The following is a 15982-nucleotide window of genomic DNA, read 5'->3' on the forward strand; positions in this document are numbered from 1 at the left end:
ACAAAATAATATTGCTGAAATCATTATATTGATCTATATTTTCATTCAGTTTTAATCATCACAGTTACTTGGTAATACAAAGCCGTTATCACTTCAGATTTTTCAGTTCACAATATTGTACATTCTATAAAATAATCTTGCTGAAATATCAATCTATATTTTCATTCAGTTTTAATCATCACAGTTAATTTGTAATACAAATCAGTTATCACTTCAGATTTTTGAGTTCATATATTTTTTGTGGTTTGCTGTCCCGCCACAGGTGTAATGCCTTCTCAAGGTCCAATTGTAGCAACGGAATTTCCATAGCTAAGTTGTTGTTTTCATTGTCGCGGTGCTGATCCAATGGGTTCTTCTGAAAGTTAGTATTGCAAAATGATTTATGCAATCCCGTTTTTTTGTCACGCTGGGTACACGCATCACAGAACATGTAGCGTTCATTTTCATCCTCTTCATAGCGTAACCAGGAATATAATTGAGTCCAGTTTGGAAGAAAAGTCCTTTACTTGCTAGGAGTCTTCTTTTGTTTATTTTCGTTCGTCGAATCGTTCGCTTCAACACACGTGTGTTCCTTGTTTCCGCGATTTTCAGAAGAATTTATCAGCCATTTTTTCATCCCGGAATTATTGCCGTTGTTACCACTTTCTGTATTATGTTTCGACTTAGTACTGACACTGAAGAAATGACCAATTTTGTGTTGATTTTTACCCAATAATGTTTTTTCGGAGGCATACTTAACCTTCACTCGACGACAAGCACCACAACAATGACGTCATCTCGAAGCGACGAGATCTCTTTTGCCGAGATCGGCGTGCGGACGAAATCTCAAAGCGCGAGACCAAAACAACAATGGCGGATCTGCCTGACGAAAAGTTTGGAGTGCGATAAATCTTTTTTTTAAAAAAGTAATCGGGTAATAATGATGATTTTGTTTTAAAAAAAAAGTTGTGTCCTGGGGACGCGCGTTGATTTGACACAATGTGTCCCCAGCAAAAATAATGCGTCTAGGACGCAGGGACGCGGGCAAACGAGAACACTGCCCTGATGTCTCGGGTGACGTGATCACATGATTCAGGTCGTCATGGTGATCGCAGGGTCCTACGATACGTCATCCCAACGTAAGCCCTTGGTCATTCTTTTAGAAAGAATGAAGATTTGAAGCGTTAACAGACTCTACTTATATCGTTGCTTTTCTCATCACAAAGCCACTCCTACCAACTCGTGGTGATTTAATTCCCAGATGTTTAATACCTACTGTTCAGCAGCGCCTAAGACTTTAGAGTTTTTTTATGTTTGGCTCGGGGACAATGCTTCTGAAAACGAACGAATATGTTACGGCACTGAAGGAGTTAAGGGCAATACAAATAAATGTGACTTGTGTCTTGCAGACGTCAGCCAAGAATATCTTCCTACTATGCGGCAGGAACCAGAGTTGCCGGCCATTAAAATTGAGGAGGAAGAGGATCTGAAGCCTTATCACATTAAGCAAGAGACAGCGGATGGGGAGCCTCTTAAAGAGGAGGACAATTTTCCAGTCTTGGTAGTGACCGTCAAAGATCAAGGTCAACCTGAAGATAACAGTTGGCAGGAGCCTCTAAGCATCAGCTCTCGTCAACACGTGGAAACGGATGACGACGACACGTCCCACTCTGGAAACGCTGAAAGCAACTCGGCGTCGGAAGGTGGTAACACATGTTCTCAGTGTGGGAAGACGTTTCGAAGCAAGTCTCATATGAAGTTGCATATGAAATTCCACACTGGCGAAAAGCCTTTTTCGTGCTCAGTTTGCGGCCAAAGATTCACTGAAAATGAGAGCTTAAAAAGACACACACTAACCCACACTGGCGAGAGGCCTTTTGCCTGCTCAATTTGTGGTAAAAGATTCACCCAGAGTGGAAACTTAAAAAAACACATTAGATCCCACACTGGCAAGAAGCCTTTTGCTTGCTCAATTTGTGGTAAAACATTCAATGACGGTGGGAACTTAAAAAAACACACTAGAACCCACACTGGTGAAAAGCCTTTTTCCTGCTCAGTTTGTGATAAAAAATTCCCCCAAAGGGGGGACTTAAAAAAACACATGAGATCCCACACTGGCGAGAAGCCTTTTTCTTGTTTGGTTTGCGGTAAAAAATTAACCCAAAATGGACACTTGAATTTACACCTCCTAACCCACACTGGCGAGAAGCCTTTTACTTGCTCTGTTTGTGGTAAAAAATTTACCCGAAATGGACACTTGAAATTACACCAACTAACCCACACTGGCGAGGAGCCTTTTTCTTGTTCATTTTGCGGTAAAAGATTCACCCACAGTGGAGACTTAAAAAAACACATGAGAACCCACACTGGCGAGAAGCCTTTTGCCTGCTCAATTTGTGGTCAGAGTTTTACCTTGAGTGGAAACTTAAAGAATCACATTAGAACCCACACTGGCGAGAAGCCTTTTGCCTGCTCTATTTGTGGTCAAAGTTTTACTGAGAATAGAAACTTAAAGAAACACATTAGAACCCACACTGGTGAGAAACTTTTGATCCGTTGACTTTTTGGCGAAAAATTCATCCATATAGGCACTCGAAATTACACACAAGAACCCACACTAGCATGAAGACTTTTGCCTGCTCGGTTTGTGGTCACACATTTACTGAAAGTGGGAGCTTAAAAACACGGAATTGACCAAATATCATACAGGCTGTCTATAGGGACATAACTACCACAACACCATTTCCCCTCACCTTTTTCCAACCACTGACTCTGCCAACACATCAAAAAACCCACATTCATTCACGGGAAGTGAGCAGACTCTCCGTCAGTATGATAAAGATTTGAAACCCCGAAGTCTTCAAAAGGATTCAAAAGATTCATGATTTACATATGTGTTATGTTTCCTGATAGATTATTTTATCGTGTGTCCGCATAAAATTTTGCCTGTAATCAACAATTATTTATAAAACAATGAGATTGCCAACCTAGGTCCCAAGGGTTGGAGCCTGTTCTCACCAGAGCTACAAAGCCTGGAGAGCCTGTGGTTCTCTCCGTCCCTGTCGTTGGGATGAGAACAATACCCGTGAAGTGCACTCCCAAAAGAGATGGTAACCTTTATTTCTTCATCTTCCTGGTTGGCCATGTACTGCTTCTCAAACACCCCTGCCCTAAGGGACTTTTTTCCCCAAAAGTACACAAAAAGGGTTAGTGCAACAAACTATTTGGTGTTTTGGGCAAATATCCCATGTTGGCACGCTGTGAAAACAATCCCTGATCATTAAAATGAGTCATTTCTTCCACCTTACCCCTTGCTAACACTGGGTGCTTGTGTCAACAATGTGCTTTATTCTTTCGTTTGATTCAATTTGTCATGTGAATAAAATGCAGTCTAATAAAATCAAACTGTGTCAATTATTTGTGGGTCGATGTTATTTTTCTTCTGGACTGATCCATTTTTATCCATATCAACGAACTACAACATCGATGATTTAAAGCTGAAAATACCTTGTTTAAAGTTACATCCTCCATGATCAATGGTAGACTCAGGCTATTTCAAATTAATTCGTGTTAGAAACTGAGACCGCCGCCTGCTGACTGAATTGGTAACCACCAGATTAGATTCTGAACCAAATGAATATAATTTAAAGCCATTTGGAAATGTGTTGTTATTTTGGCCCTAAAAGAGTCAGAAATCATGATATGAGTGATGACTTTTGCCAGAACCGAAACTTAACGATTTGTTAAGTCAAGACAAAACAGAAAAGGGACTTGGATTTCCTGGACCAAAATGAAGTTGAGACTGGAAATTACCATGACCCTATTGTAAGACAACATTACACTGAAATATGAACTGTTATACGTATATACAGAACGTGACCCATCAGTAGCCCAATTCGTCCCCCCTTTAACAATCAAAACTAATAATGTTCAAATGAGGCCGATGCTTCAACTCTTGGCATTCAAAATATCAAGATTTCATAATTTAATCACCATTGAAACTATAAATATGACGTAGTTCACCAAGGACATGCTCTTGCAGCCATGAAGTTCCATGATAGTACGTAACATCTGCGTGAATCCACGCGTGTAAAAAGCTTTGCTCCAAAACACACCGTAATACCGATGGATAAAAGAAATCAGTCGAAAAGTATCTCTGCCTTGTTACTAGCTGTGTGTTTAGCCCCCTCATTCCCGTTTACAAATAAACAGACTTCTAAAACTATTTTCGAGAGGTCGTTAACCTCTGAACTTTTGATGGGCAACTTTTTTTGGCCAATTGCGGCTTCGCTTCTTGGTCCTCAGCGCGCATTAGCCTATACCGGTCTGTATTACTAAAAACGACAACGCCTCCCTTACCTCCGAAAATCTCTAGCCAATCGTGACCGGGTCAAATGATAATTGACACATTGGTTGGCCAATAAAATTCGAAATAAGTCGATATGAAAATGTGTCTATTCGTTTCAAATTAAACCCCGAAATAAGTGTTCGTAACGCTCAGTGTTCTTGTTCGCCCGCGTTTCTGCGTCCAGTGACACAGTATGTGGTTAGCACATCCGCTGGTTCTCAACATCTATAAAGGGGAATTAGCCTTTCAGTAGAGAACGTACGGCAAAACTAACATAAATGGCGACAAAAACAAAACGAAAATAAACCCAAACAGCTTGACAATATCAATTACATTACTGTGTATCTTGCAAAATCTGTCAGTTGTGCTTTAAATGTATTTTCGCTTTTTGCAGAGCACCAAAATATCGTGGCTTACTGTTAGCTGGAGACTGCCAACAATATCCGGTCATAAAATCAGAGGCTAACTAAACCTTACCCCATACCAGCAGGTGGCGCTGTTGGTATTGTCTTTGCAGGACACTTATACACAAACCATACAAACATATTTCAGCAGGAATTTCAACAAAACAAAATTAATTATGACAACCGATACAGAGTGTTAAATTTTAACTTCTGTAATGGTTTATGAATTGTTTTTTTTTTTCAGAAGCATTTTTTAGTTTTTATATATTTTTAAGCTATATTTCCGTAATAAGAGTAAGTGCTGACGTTAATAACAAAATGTTACCCTCATGAAAATCAGTTGTAAAATGAGCAGGTTGTGGTTTCATTTCAATGTACATCCATTGTGCGAAGTTGCCCTCACCAAGATGGCCGCCACGTAGGCACGCTAGTTAGCTGGCTGCTACAGCACGTCGACGTATCGAGTCGTCTGTTTGTATCTGTGTCCCACAATTCATTGCGGCGAGGTTTCGAAGGAGAAGCTGTCATGGCTGCCGAACAAGAATATGTCCAGAACGTCCTCTAGTCAACTTTCGGATGTTTGTCCTTTTAACCCCCGAGTTCGAGCGACACCTCGTGGCGTTTTTTCGTTGAGCGGAGAAAATGTGCTCCAGTGGGGAAGGACCTCTTAAAGAGAAACTTCGGGGAGCCAAAAGGGAGACCGAGCTAGAACGTCGACGACCGAATGCTGTTTCCAAGCAGCTCGGGGAAGGTCCGTCATTTTCGCTTCTGCTACATCCTTGACATCAGGGGCGTTACCAGTGGGGGTTGGCCGGTCCCCCACCCACGGGCACGCTCTGCCCACCCAAAGAAAAGTGGATGTAGTCATGAGGGCAGTCTGGGCAGCTCAAATGTCATCTTGTATCTTTGTTTTTGGTGATTTAATGCATATGCACATGACTAATTGTCATGTAACAATGTGCACAAAACGACTTAAAAGGGTGGACAATTCAGCATAAAAACACAAAATAGACCAAAATGAAAAAATGAATGAAAAAATAAACTAAAAATAAAGTAAAAAAGAAAAAAAGAGAGAGAAAAAGAAAGAAAAAACAAAGCAGTAAAAAATAGGTAAGAGGCGGGGATAAAAAAAAACATAAAAAGCAGCGAATGAATTAGATAAAGGAAAAATTAAAAAAAAACTCAGAAAAACTAAAGAAGAAAATAATATAAGGAGAAAATGGTGAACAAAACAAGAAAAACAGCATGAAAAAAGAAGCAAAAAGCTCAAAAAACAAAACTAAACTACTAAAAGGAAAATGGAGAACAAAGGGGGAAAAAGGGCAAGGGGTAAAGCTAGAAAAGCAAGATACAAAAGAGAAAAAAGGAAGAGAAAGTCAATAAAAAAAAAACAGGAAAGTCATGGGAAAAAGCAAAGAAAAATATTGTTATGTTTATTACTATAAATGTCATATTTTGCATAAAATGAATTCATATTTTTTGAATCTCTTAAGCAACTGTAACATATAGCAACTTATGACGTAAATGCTTGAAATCGTTGCCTAGTTTCCTAGGTTTGGTTCCGGACTAGGGTTTGGGCTTCAAATCAGCGTTTTAAACTTGAGGTTCCAAAATAAGATTGAGGCCAGGGCTAGAAAAACTAAAGCTTAGGCTCCTCGTTAGGGTCTCAAATTGAATTGAGTGGTCCGAAATAGGATTGGGGCTAGTTACAGCTAGAGTAACGTGTAGGTTGTTCAGTCCTTTAAGACATTTTTGTGATCAAAGGCCATATAAATTAATGTGACTTGACTTGAGGTTGAGGGCAGGGGTCAGCAACCTTTTTGGTGTGGCGTGCCACTTTCAAATGTCCTTGTAAATCAGTATGCCACACCAAGATGAATAACTCGCACAACAATTTTTTTATATCCATCAGAGCTGTAGTTTTACTCCAGTCCAAATAACACAACATGGTTATACATCGAAATCGTATAACTGACCAATTTATCTTCCGCTATTCTTGTTCATCAATAAACTGAAAACTGAATGTGAGCAACATGTGGAAAGGCCTGTAGAGATCCATGACTTCAACTTTTTACCACAAGAATCAACCATTTTTCATCAGCAAAAAACTACAATCAAAAAACAAGTGATATGGACAGCTACCCTATCATTCATCAATGAAAACATCAAAACTTGAAACACGCACAGACGCTTCTTTAATAAATTCTCCATCAGTAAATGGTTTCCGTGCCCTGCTATGCAGTGAGCAATGTGACAGCTAGCTTCAGTGGTGGTGTGTGTAGCAGTGACAAAGGTTTTCAGGGTCCGTGTCTGTTTGCCTTACCTGGACACAGCGCATTTTAATGTCTCCGCCTTGAATTCATGTTCATGTTTCATCTTGTAATGACGGTTAACACTTGATGTGAGAGGTACGACGGCTCTCGAGGCATAATGCACAAACAGCACGGTCATTTTTTTGTACAAAGCCCCAGTCGTCTGAAAGGGACGAGATTTTTTTCGCTGTCATGATTCGTTCATTTTTAGTGGGCTGGTGTTACTATATCTGGGTCAAAACATGCAGACACACACTTGCTCACGGAGCAGAAGTGGAGGGGTGCTACCGTAAAGCCTCTGAACAACACGGAGCACGACTGAAAATGTCTAAATTTCAGGTAAAAATGCACATTAAAAAAATCATTGTTATTTTGCCGTGCGCTCTCGCGCCATTGGTTAACCCCTCGCGTGCCACTACTGGCACGAGTATCATAGGTTTCCGACACCTGCTTTACACCAACCATATTGAATGGTTGCACAAGATATTAAACAATAAAAATGTCAAAGTTCTTAGCGCGCTGGAGATACAGTATAGAATGTTTCCACACAAACTAGGAAGTAGAAGGCGGATTTCTTCTTCGGGGTGGATGCTGGGTGACCTCTCACAGCGCCACCGCTCGCCGGTAGCGGCGGAAAGAAGCACTACAGTAATGTCCTCTACTCGGAAAAAGGTGCACACGATACAAAAAAGATGTTTTTTGACATCCCGAAAAAAATGATCGTATCTACCGTTTTGCGTAAGTCGAATGTTCGTAAGTAGGGGAGCGTCTGTAAATATATGTGTACACTATACATGAGAACTGCTGAAAGTTGAGGTAGTGATGCTTTTATTTTTTTTGTGTACGGATTTTACACAACCATGTGGAAATGTCAGGGTTTGGTGCCTTCAGTCCTTTTTACATCCAAAAGATGGCAGCTTTACCACATGTTCCAGCCCACTCCACATTTTGTAATTAGACAATCAGCTGCCTCTCCTATAAATACCCCAGGCTCCCACTTCATTTTGCTGAACCGTTTAGATCCCTGTAGACTTTCACTCACCAAAACAACAAGCTACGCCTCCCGTGACCTCGTCCGTCAATCCCTTCCACGTTCCAGTTTCTCCACTCACTGCAACTCACTTCAACCCTCCTCTTAAGGGTATTCCAAAGTCTCCTATTCAAGATTCTCTCCTCCCCAAGAACTTCCCCAAGAACTTCCCCAAGTCTCCCTGTCAAGTTTTCCTTCCTTGTCCCAAGACCTGCCACTTGTAGCGCTTTCTTAAAGGTACGACAAGTAACCTATTTTGAAGATTCTCGCCACCCAAAGATCCCCTCTCAAGTTTCCCTCTCAAGATCTCCTCTACTACCCAAGTCCCACACCCCCTTCTCGCCTGTACAGTCTTTTGTTGTTGCTGTTTGAATAAATGTCTCTCAAGTCAGGTTATATGACATCCCTTGTGCCTTGCGTTTGGGACTGTCCGACACCTCGTGACAGGAAATGTTCGAATCTCGACTGCTCAGTAGCCTAGATGGTAAGGCGCCCGCTTTGAGACTGGGAGGTCGGTGGTTCGCGCCTCGGCCGAGTCATACCTAAGACTTAAAAAAGGGTTGGCGGCGCCCTCTGTTGGCTGCGGCTGCATCGGCTCGCTACAACGGGTCAGGTGTAATCGACATTTCGTTCTGTGTACATTGTTACACAGAATGACAATACAAGGAAATTATTATTATTATTATTATTAACACACACCGATATTTAATAGCTTAAAAGTAACCTCATACTTTTGTTTCCTCGTCCTTGAGGAAGAAGGACGAGCTTCGAAATTTGCAAGGTTCAGGCGTTCTGAGTATTCAGATTGGCACATGGACCAGATGAATGCGACTGTAGAACCTGCTGCATCTTTTGAAATTTTGAGACAGGAAGCTGGATTTCTCTTAAACTTACTCTGACTGTGTATTATGCACTGTGGCAGTTGCAACCTGCTTAAATGTCTATAACTCTGGAGAGTGCTATGTTTTTCCAGATCAAACGTTTTCAACTGGACCAAAATGTAATTAAAAAAATAAAATAAAACAAACATTTGTTTAAAATTGCCTTATTCATGTCATGTTTTTTGTTTCAATTTTGTGGGTTTTTTGTCAACTTTGTTTAAATTTGACATCCAAACGCATTCAAAAAGTCATGAATTCAACTTGCCTTAAGCTGTAGGAACCCTTTGGTGTTCTATGCGTCCCTTTTGTGAGTTTCTCTGAATAAAGGCATCACAAATAAATACAATTTGACTTGTGTGTTGCAGACATCGGTGAAAGATATCTTCCTACTGCGTGTCAGGAACCAGAGTTCCCAGGAGCTGTTTACAAGATACTCCGAGTTGTGTTGAACAGAGCAGGTTGGTCGTTTTACTTTCTGCTACGTCCTCTACATCTCGTATTTGGCCGTCGACGTCCACCGTACTTTTCTTTTGAATAAGGTCCGGGCTTCTGTCTCGCTCATTTTTTCAAAATACATACAGTGAAAAAAATAAGTATTTGAACACCCTGCTATTTTGCTACATCTCCCACTTATATATTAACAATATCTTTAATGGGGCAGCACGGCGGCGTAGTGGTTAGCTCGTGTGCGGCACAGTTCAAGTCATGGGAACCTCCTGCGTGGGTTCAAATCCAGCTCCAGACTTCCTGTGCGGAGTTTGTATGTTCTCCCCGTGCTTGCGTGGGTTTCCTCCAGGCACTCCGGTTTCCTCCCACGTTCCAAAAACATGCATTTCAGGTGAATTGGCCGGTCCAAATTGTCCCTAGGTGTGAATGAGCGAGTGAGTTGTCTGTCCCCGTGTGCCCTGTGATTGGCTGGCAACCAGTTCAGGGTGTCCCCTGCCCACTGCCCGATGATTGCTGAGATGGGCTCCAGCACCCCAGCGACCCTACTGAGGATAAGCGGTGCAGCTAATGAGATGAGATGAGACTCGGTCTATGTTTGTGCTCATGCAACAAGTAAAAATGCCAAATAAGGAGGTAAAACAAAGTGCTTATTCCAGACGTTATTTTCCAAAAAACAGCGTTACTTTGGCGCTTTTACTTCAAATGACACTCTTTGCGAGCGAAGCATTCTCTGAACCTATTGCATGGCACACGCGTTTCGCGGGGCTTCAAATGACTCCGCTTACGTCATCAACACACACATTGCCTCGCACTACACGAACCACTCATCTGAAATACTCGGTACACGCTTCAGGGATTCGAACTGACACGCACATTACCACTTGACATCTAACGTTTGGCTGTCGAGTAGTATAAGACCCTCGCTGATTCTTTTCAAAGACGTACAGTATATTTTTATACGTAATAAATGATGAAAGTTATTGTAGTGATGATTTTGCTTTATTTGTGTGTGTGTGTATTTTACACGACCATGTGTTTGATTCTAGACTTGAAGGTTTTGTGAGTTTTTCTTAAAAGTTCAATACTTACTCTATTAGGGTTGTGTGAGCAATGCTCAACTGAGTACAAAGAGCCCTAACTCTGATTTCCATTGCGTCTATCTTCTGGAATGTTACTTTTATTAGGCCTGTTCAGGGCGGAACAAACCCCCAAAAATATTAAAAAAGGAGTTCATTAGAGCGTGTCTAAGAAATGAATGCAAAACGTGTGTTACTGTGCTGCCATCTTCTGGCTCAGTCATGATTACTGGCTTAAGCTTTAAAATGTCGCCCGCAACCTTTAAAAACACCCCCCCTCGCTCCTGTCACAGTTCCTGCCTACCTACGTTTTATATTGTGTAAATTAAAAAATATTTGGTTGCACATTGGTAATTGCCCTACTTTTAAACCTAATGTCATTTTTTTGAATTCGATGTTACTTTAAAATTCTGTTTTATTCTAAATTCCATGTGTATAGGTGCACGAAATGGGGCGGATTTGAATTACATGATGCTGTGTAATGACAAGAATGGCGTTCTATTCCGTTTCCAAATTTTGCTCTCACGTAAATAAAATAAGGGTTCTGGCTAATAAACAAATGGAATAGTGAGATAATGTTGTAGAAAGTAGATAATAAGTCAGGATAAGGAAAGTTGAACCTGAAATGAATTTGAAGCAAACAGTCTTGGAGCTGACAAGAGCCTATTGTGTGTAGACATCTGGCGGAAGTCATGGGATGATGATGTTGCAGGAAGTCACAAACTGTTTGCCGAATGAGCCGGTGCGGGCGACCATCACGAGTTATCACGAGTTGTTTTGAGCAATGCAATAAAGAGCGTTCCCTTTTTTCCATATCTCCTCTCTGCGTATTTTTGGGGGCGACGCCCAACGACGTTTCCTCCAAAAATGGGAGAATTTAAAATGGCATGAGAGCTGGTGTTGAGCGTGATATTTTCGATACCTAGAATATCTAAACAATACTTTCCATAAACACAAGGGCACTTTGCTTGAAAAACAACATTTGATTTTTAGAACACTAAACTTATGCATGAACTTTGCAAGAATTTTCAGCCCCTGATGTCTTTGTGACATGATTCAGGTCGTCTCGGTGATCGCAGGGTCCTACGATACGTCATCCCAACATAGGCTCTTGGTCATTTTTTTTAGAAAGAACAAAGATTTGAAGCGTTACAGTCTGTACTTATACCTTTGCTTTTCTCGTCACACTGCGCGTACTTGGCATATACGCCGGCGCCTACACTCTGCCATACAGAGTAATACGGCAGATAGTTACAAAACGCGGCACTAAGTATTGACAAAGCAATCTGATCAAAGCCACTCCTACCATCTAGTGGTGATTTAATTCCCAGAGGCCTAATACTTACTGATCAGCAGCGCCTACGCTTTAAAAAAATTTGTTTACGTCTCGGCACTTGGGACAGTGCTTTAGAAAACGTTACGTTACGGCCCTGAAGGAGTTAAGGGCAATACAAATAAATGTGACTTGTGTCTTGCAGACGTCAGCCAAAAATATCTTCCTACTGCGCGGCAGGAACCAGAGTTGCCTGCCGTTAAAATTGAGGTGGAGGAGGAGGATCTGAAGCCTTTTCACGTTAAGCAAGAGACAGAGGATGGGGAGCCTGTTCGCGTTAAAGAAGAGGACAACTTTCCGGTCTTGCGAGTGACCGGGGTCCGTTCAACCGTCGAAGATCAAGGTCACCCTGGAGATAACGGTTGTCGGGAGCCTCGAAGCATCAGCTCCCGTCAACACGTGGAAACGGATGACGACGACACGTCCCACTCTGCAAACCCTGCAAGCTGCTCGCAGTCGGAAGGTGGTAACACACATGTTCTCAGTGTGGGAAAACGTTTCCACGCAAGTCTTATATAAAGTTGCGTATGAAATTCCACACTGGGGAGTAGCCTTTTGCCTGCTCAGTTTGTGGTCAAAAATTCACCCAAAATGGAAAAATGGCTCCTCGCAAAACGATGCATTTCAAGCATAAGATTCGCCTCGGTACTTCTTTTTAATATCTATATTTTTGATGCCTAGAATATTTAAACATTACTTTCCATAAACACAAGGACACTTTGGTTAAAAAATAACATTTGATTGCTAAACCTATGTATGAACTTTGCAAGAATTCTCAGCCCCTGATGTCTCGGGTGACGTGATCACATGATTCAGGTCCTCATGGTGATTGCAGGGTCCTACGATACGTCATCCCAACGTAGGCCCTTGGTCATTTATTTTAGAAAGACTAACGATTTGAAGCGTTAACAGTCTGTACTTATATCTTTGCTTTTCTCACATTGCGCGTACTTGGCATATACGGCGGCGCCTACACTCTGCCATACAGTGTCATACGGCGGATACAGGATCAAATTGCGGCACTAAGTGTTGACCAAGGAATCCGATCAAAGCCACTCCTACCATCTAGTGGTGATTTCATTCCCAGAGGCCTAATACTTACTGATCAGCAGCGCCTAAGCCTTTTTGAAATTTTTTTAATGTTTTGGTACTCGGGGACAATGCTTTTGAAAACTGAGTTACGGCACTGAAGGAGTTAAGGGCAATCCAAATAAATGTGACTTGTGTCTTGCAGACGTCAGCCAAAAATATCTTCCTACTGCGCGGCAGGAACCAGAGTTGCCTGCCGTTAAAATTGAGGAGGAGGAGGAGGATCTGAAGCCTTATCACGTTAAGCAAGAGACAGAGGATGGGGAGCCTGTTCGCGTTAGAGAGGAGGACAATTTTCCAGTCTTGCTCGTTGCTTTTCCAGTCTTGCTCGTGGCCGGGGTCCGTTCAACCGTCGAAGATCAAGTTCAACCTGAAGATAACGGTTGGCGGGAGCCTCTAAGCATCAGCTCCCGTCAACACGTGGAAAGGGATGATGACAGCACGACCTGCTCTGCAAACCCTGCAAGCTACTCGCAGTCGGAAGGTGGCAACACATGTTCTCAGTGTGGGAAATTTTTTCGAAGCAAGTCTCGTATGAAGTTGCATATGAAATTCCACGCTGGGGAGAAGCCTTTTGCCTGCTCAGTTTGCGGTAAAAATTTCACTCAAAGTGGAAATTTAAAGAAACACATTAGATCCCACGCTGGTGAGAAGCCTTTTTCTTGCTCAGTTTGCGGTAAAAGATTCACCCAGCATGGGAGCTTAAAAATACACACCAGAACCCACACTGGGGAGAAGCCTTTCTCTTGTCCAGTTTGCGGTAAAAGATCCACCCAGAGTGGAGACTTAAAAAAGCACATTAGAACCCACCTTGAGGCTTTTTCCTGCTCAGTTTGTGGTAAAAAATTCGCTCGAAATGGACACTTGAAATCACACCAACTAACCCACACTGGCGAGAAGCCTTTTGCCTGCTCAGTTTGTGGTCAAACATTCACACAGAATGGGAGCTTAAAATTACACCAAAGAACCCACACTGGCGAGAAGCCTTTTTCTTGCTCAGTTTGTGGTAAAAGATTCACCCAGCATGGGAGCTTAAAAATACACACCAGAACCCACACTGGGGAGAAGCCTTTTGCCTGCTCAGTTTGTGGTAAAAGATTCACCCAAAATGGACACTTGAAATCACACCAACTAACCCACACTGGCAAGAAGCCTTTTGCCTGCTCAGTTTGAATGAATGAATGATTAAAAACTTTATTTCGAACAATAAAATAAAAACAGGACAAAAACAATGAGTCAACAACAAAATAATGTCCCATAACATGTTAGAAAAGGGGTAGTCAGAAGCAGATGCTTATTTTCCCTACCCCTTTATCTTCCCTATTAATTACATTTTACAAATCCTCCTTTCCTCTTGTGTCTAATACAACAAAATCTCATGGATATACTTATTACATAGGTCAGATATCAATTATAATAATTACAATAATCACATACTCTATTCACTAATCTTGGTAATACCATCCCTCAACGTCATAATGCGCCTAGTTACCAAGTGTCACTGCGGCACCAATGATAATAACAACTATAAAAATAAACACAATATTTATGATAACAGTTATGATCTAACAATAGCAACAATAACACAAAGTTAACCATAGTTCTAGACGCACTACTATCGTATCACTCAGACCCCATTTTCTTCATCTCTGTGTTCCGCCAGTAATGTTTTTTCTTTAATTTAAATTTGAACACGTGAATAGTTGGACATTGTTTGATCTCCTCTTGTAAATTTTCCAAAGTTTGACTCCGCACACAGACACACACATAGTTTTCCTGGTGGTTCTCACCTTTGGGATTATGAATTTACGACAGCCCCTCAAATTATAATTTCCCTCTTTCCGAGTGAATCATTTTTGGATGTTTTCTGGCACTATGTTTTTGTTGACCTTAAGTAGAAGTTGTGAAGTGAATTTTTTTTTTAAATCATCCAATTTTAATAATTTGGACTGTGTATGGTTCTAATTGCTCGTTTTTGACGGATAAAAAGGGGCTGTAGTGAACTTTTGTAATGATTGCCCCAGACTTCTGCACAATATGTTAAGTATGGCAGAGCTAGAGAACAATATAATAAATACAATGCATTATAGTTTAAAAGGAATTTGGCTATTTTCATTATTGAAACACTTTTGGATACCTTAGTTTGTATGTGTCTGATGTGTGTTTTCCACCTTAATTTATTGTCTATTATGACCCCTAAAAACTTAATTTCTGATACAATGTCTATTGCAACACCATTTTTACTTCTAAATCTTGATTCGCCTTGCGATTACCAAAGTATATCTCATCTCATCTCATTAGCCATACCGCTTATCCTCAGTAGGGTCGCGGGGGGGCTGGAGCCCATCCCAGCAATCATCGGGCAGTGGGCAGGGGACACCCTGAACTGGTTGCCAGCCAATCGCAGGGCACAGGGGGACAGACAACTTACTCGCTCATTCACACCTAGGGTCAATTTGGACCGGCCAATTAACCTGAAATGCATGTTTTTGGAATGTGGGAGGAAACCGGAGTGCCCGCAAGCACGGGGAGAAAATGCAAACTCAGCACAGTAAGTCTGGAGCTGGATTTGAACCCACGCAGGAGATTCCTATGACATGAACTGTGCCGCACATGCGCTAACCACTGCGCCGCCGTGCTGCCCCATTAAAGATATCGTTAATATATAAATTACATAACTTTGGACCCAGGATAGAACCCTGTGGTACGCCACAACAGATGTCTAAGTATTCAGATGACAACTCTCCCATTTTGACATATTGCTTCCTCCCCGTCAAATAACTTTGAATCCATTGCAAAGCCAAACCCCTGATGCCATATTTTTCCAGATTTTTTAATAGTACATTATGATTAATGGTATCAAATGCTTTTTTTAATTCAATAATTACCCAGACTGCGTATCTCTTCTTTTCTATACTATGGGTGATTTCTTCTACTGCATCAATAATAGCAATTGTTGCGGATCTGTTATCTCTAAAACCATTTTGACTTTCATTAATCAATTTATGTTTATCTACAAATTATTCTAGTCTATTATTGTAAAGTTTCTCCAATACTGTATTTTAGAGAACGGAGGAAGCAGA

General features: G+C 41.3%; 4 protein-coding genes across 4 annotated transcripts in view; all 4 read left to right on the forward strand.

The window, feature by feature from the left end:
• Window positions 1–15982, forward strand: part of LOC148368411 (uncharacterized) — a 261108-nt gene that overhangs the window by 159175 nt on the left and 85951 nt on the right. The gene's annotated exons all lie outside the window — the stretch shown is intronic.
• The window catches only part of LOC148368422 (uncharacterized), a 52132-nt gene that overhangs the window by 31770 nt on the left and 4380 nt on the right, over window positions 1–15982 (forward strand). Inside the window, exon 8 of the mRNA XM_088329651.1 lies at window positions 1389–2516. Coding sequence (XP_088185777.1) covers window positions 1389–2516 — 1128 coding nt within the window. The remainder of the gene's footprint in view (window positions 1–1388; window positions 2517–15982) is intronic.
• Window positions 1–15982, forward strand: part of LOC148368423 (uncharacterized) — a 219507-nt gene that overhangs the window by 30440 nt on the left and 173085 nt on the right. The gene's annotated exons all lie outside the window — the stretch shown is intronic.
• LOC148368425 (uncharacterized) lies at window positions 5374–15118 on the forward strand. Its single transcript, XM_088329653.1, has 3 exons — window positions 5374–5482; window positions 12148–12276; window positions 13045–15118. The coding sequence occupies exons 1-3, from the start codon at window positions 5374–5376 to the stop codon at window positions 14070–14072; spliced, it is 1266 nt and encodes a 421-aa protein (XP_088185779.1). The 3' UTR covers window positions 14073–15118.

This window comes from Urocampus carinirostris, chromosome 3, assembly GCF_059441175.1.
Source record: "Urocampus carinirostris isolate Australia breed hairy pipefish chromosome 3, RoL_Ucar_1.0, whole genome shotgun sequence".
Classification (NCBI taxonomy): Eukaryota; Metazoa; Chordata; class Actinopteri; order Syngnathiformes; family Syngnathidae; genus Urocampus; species Urocampus carinirostris.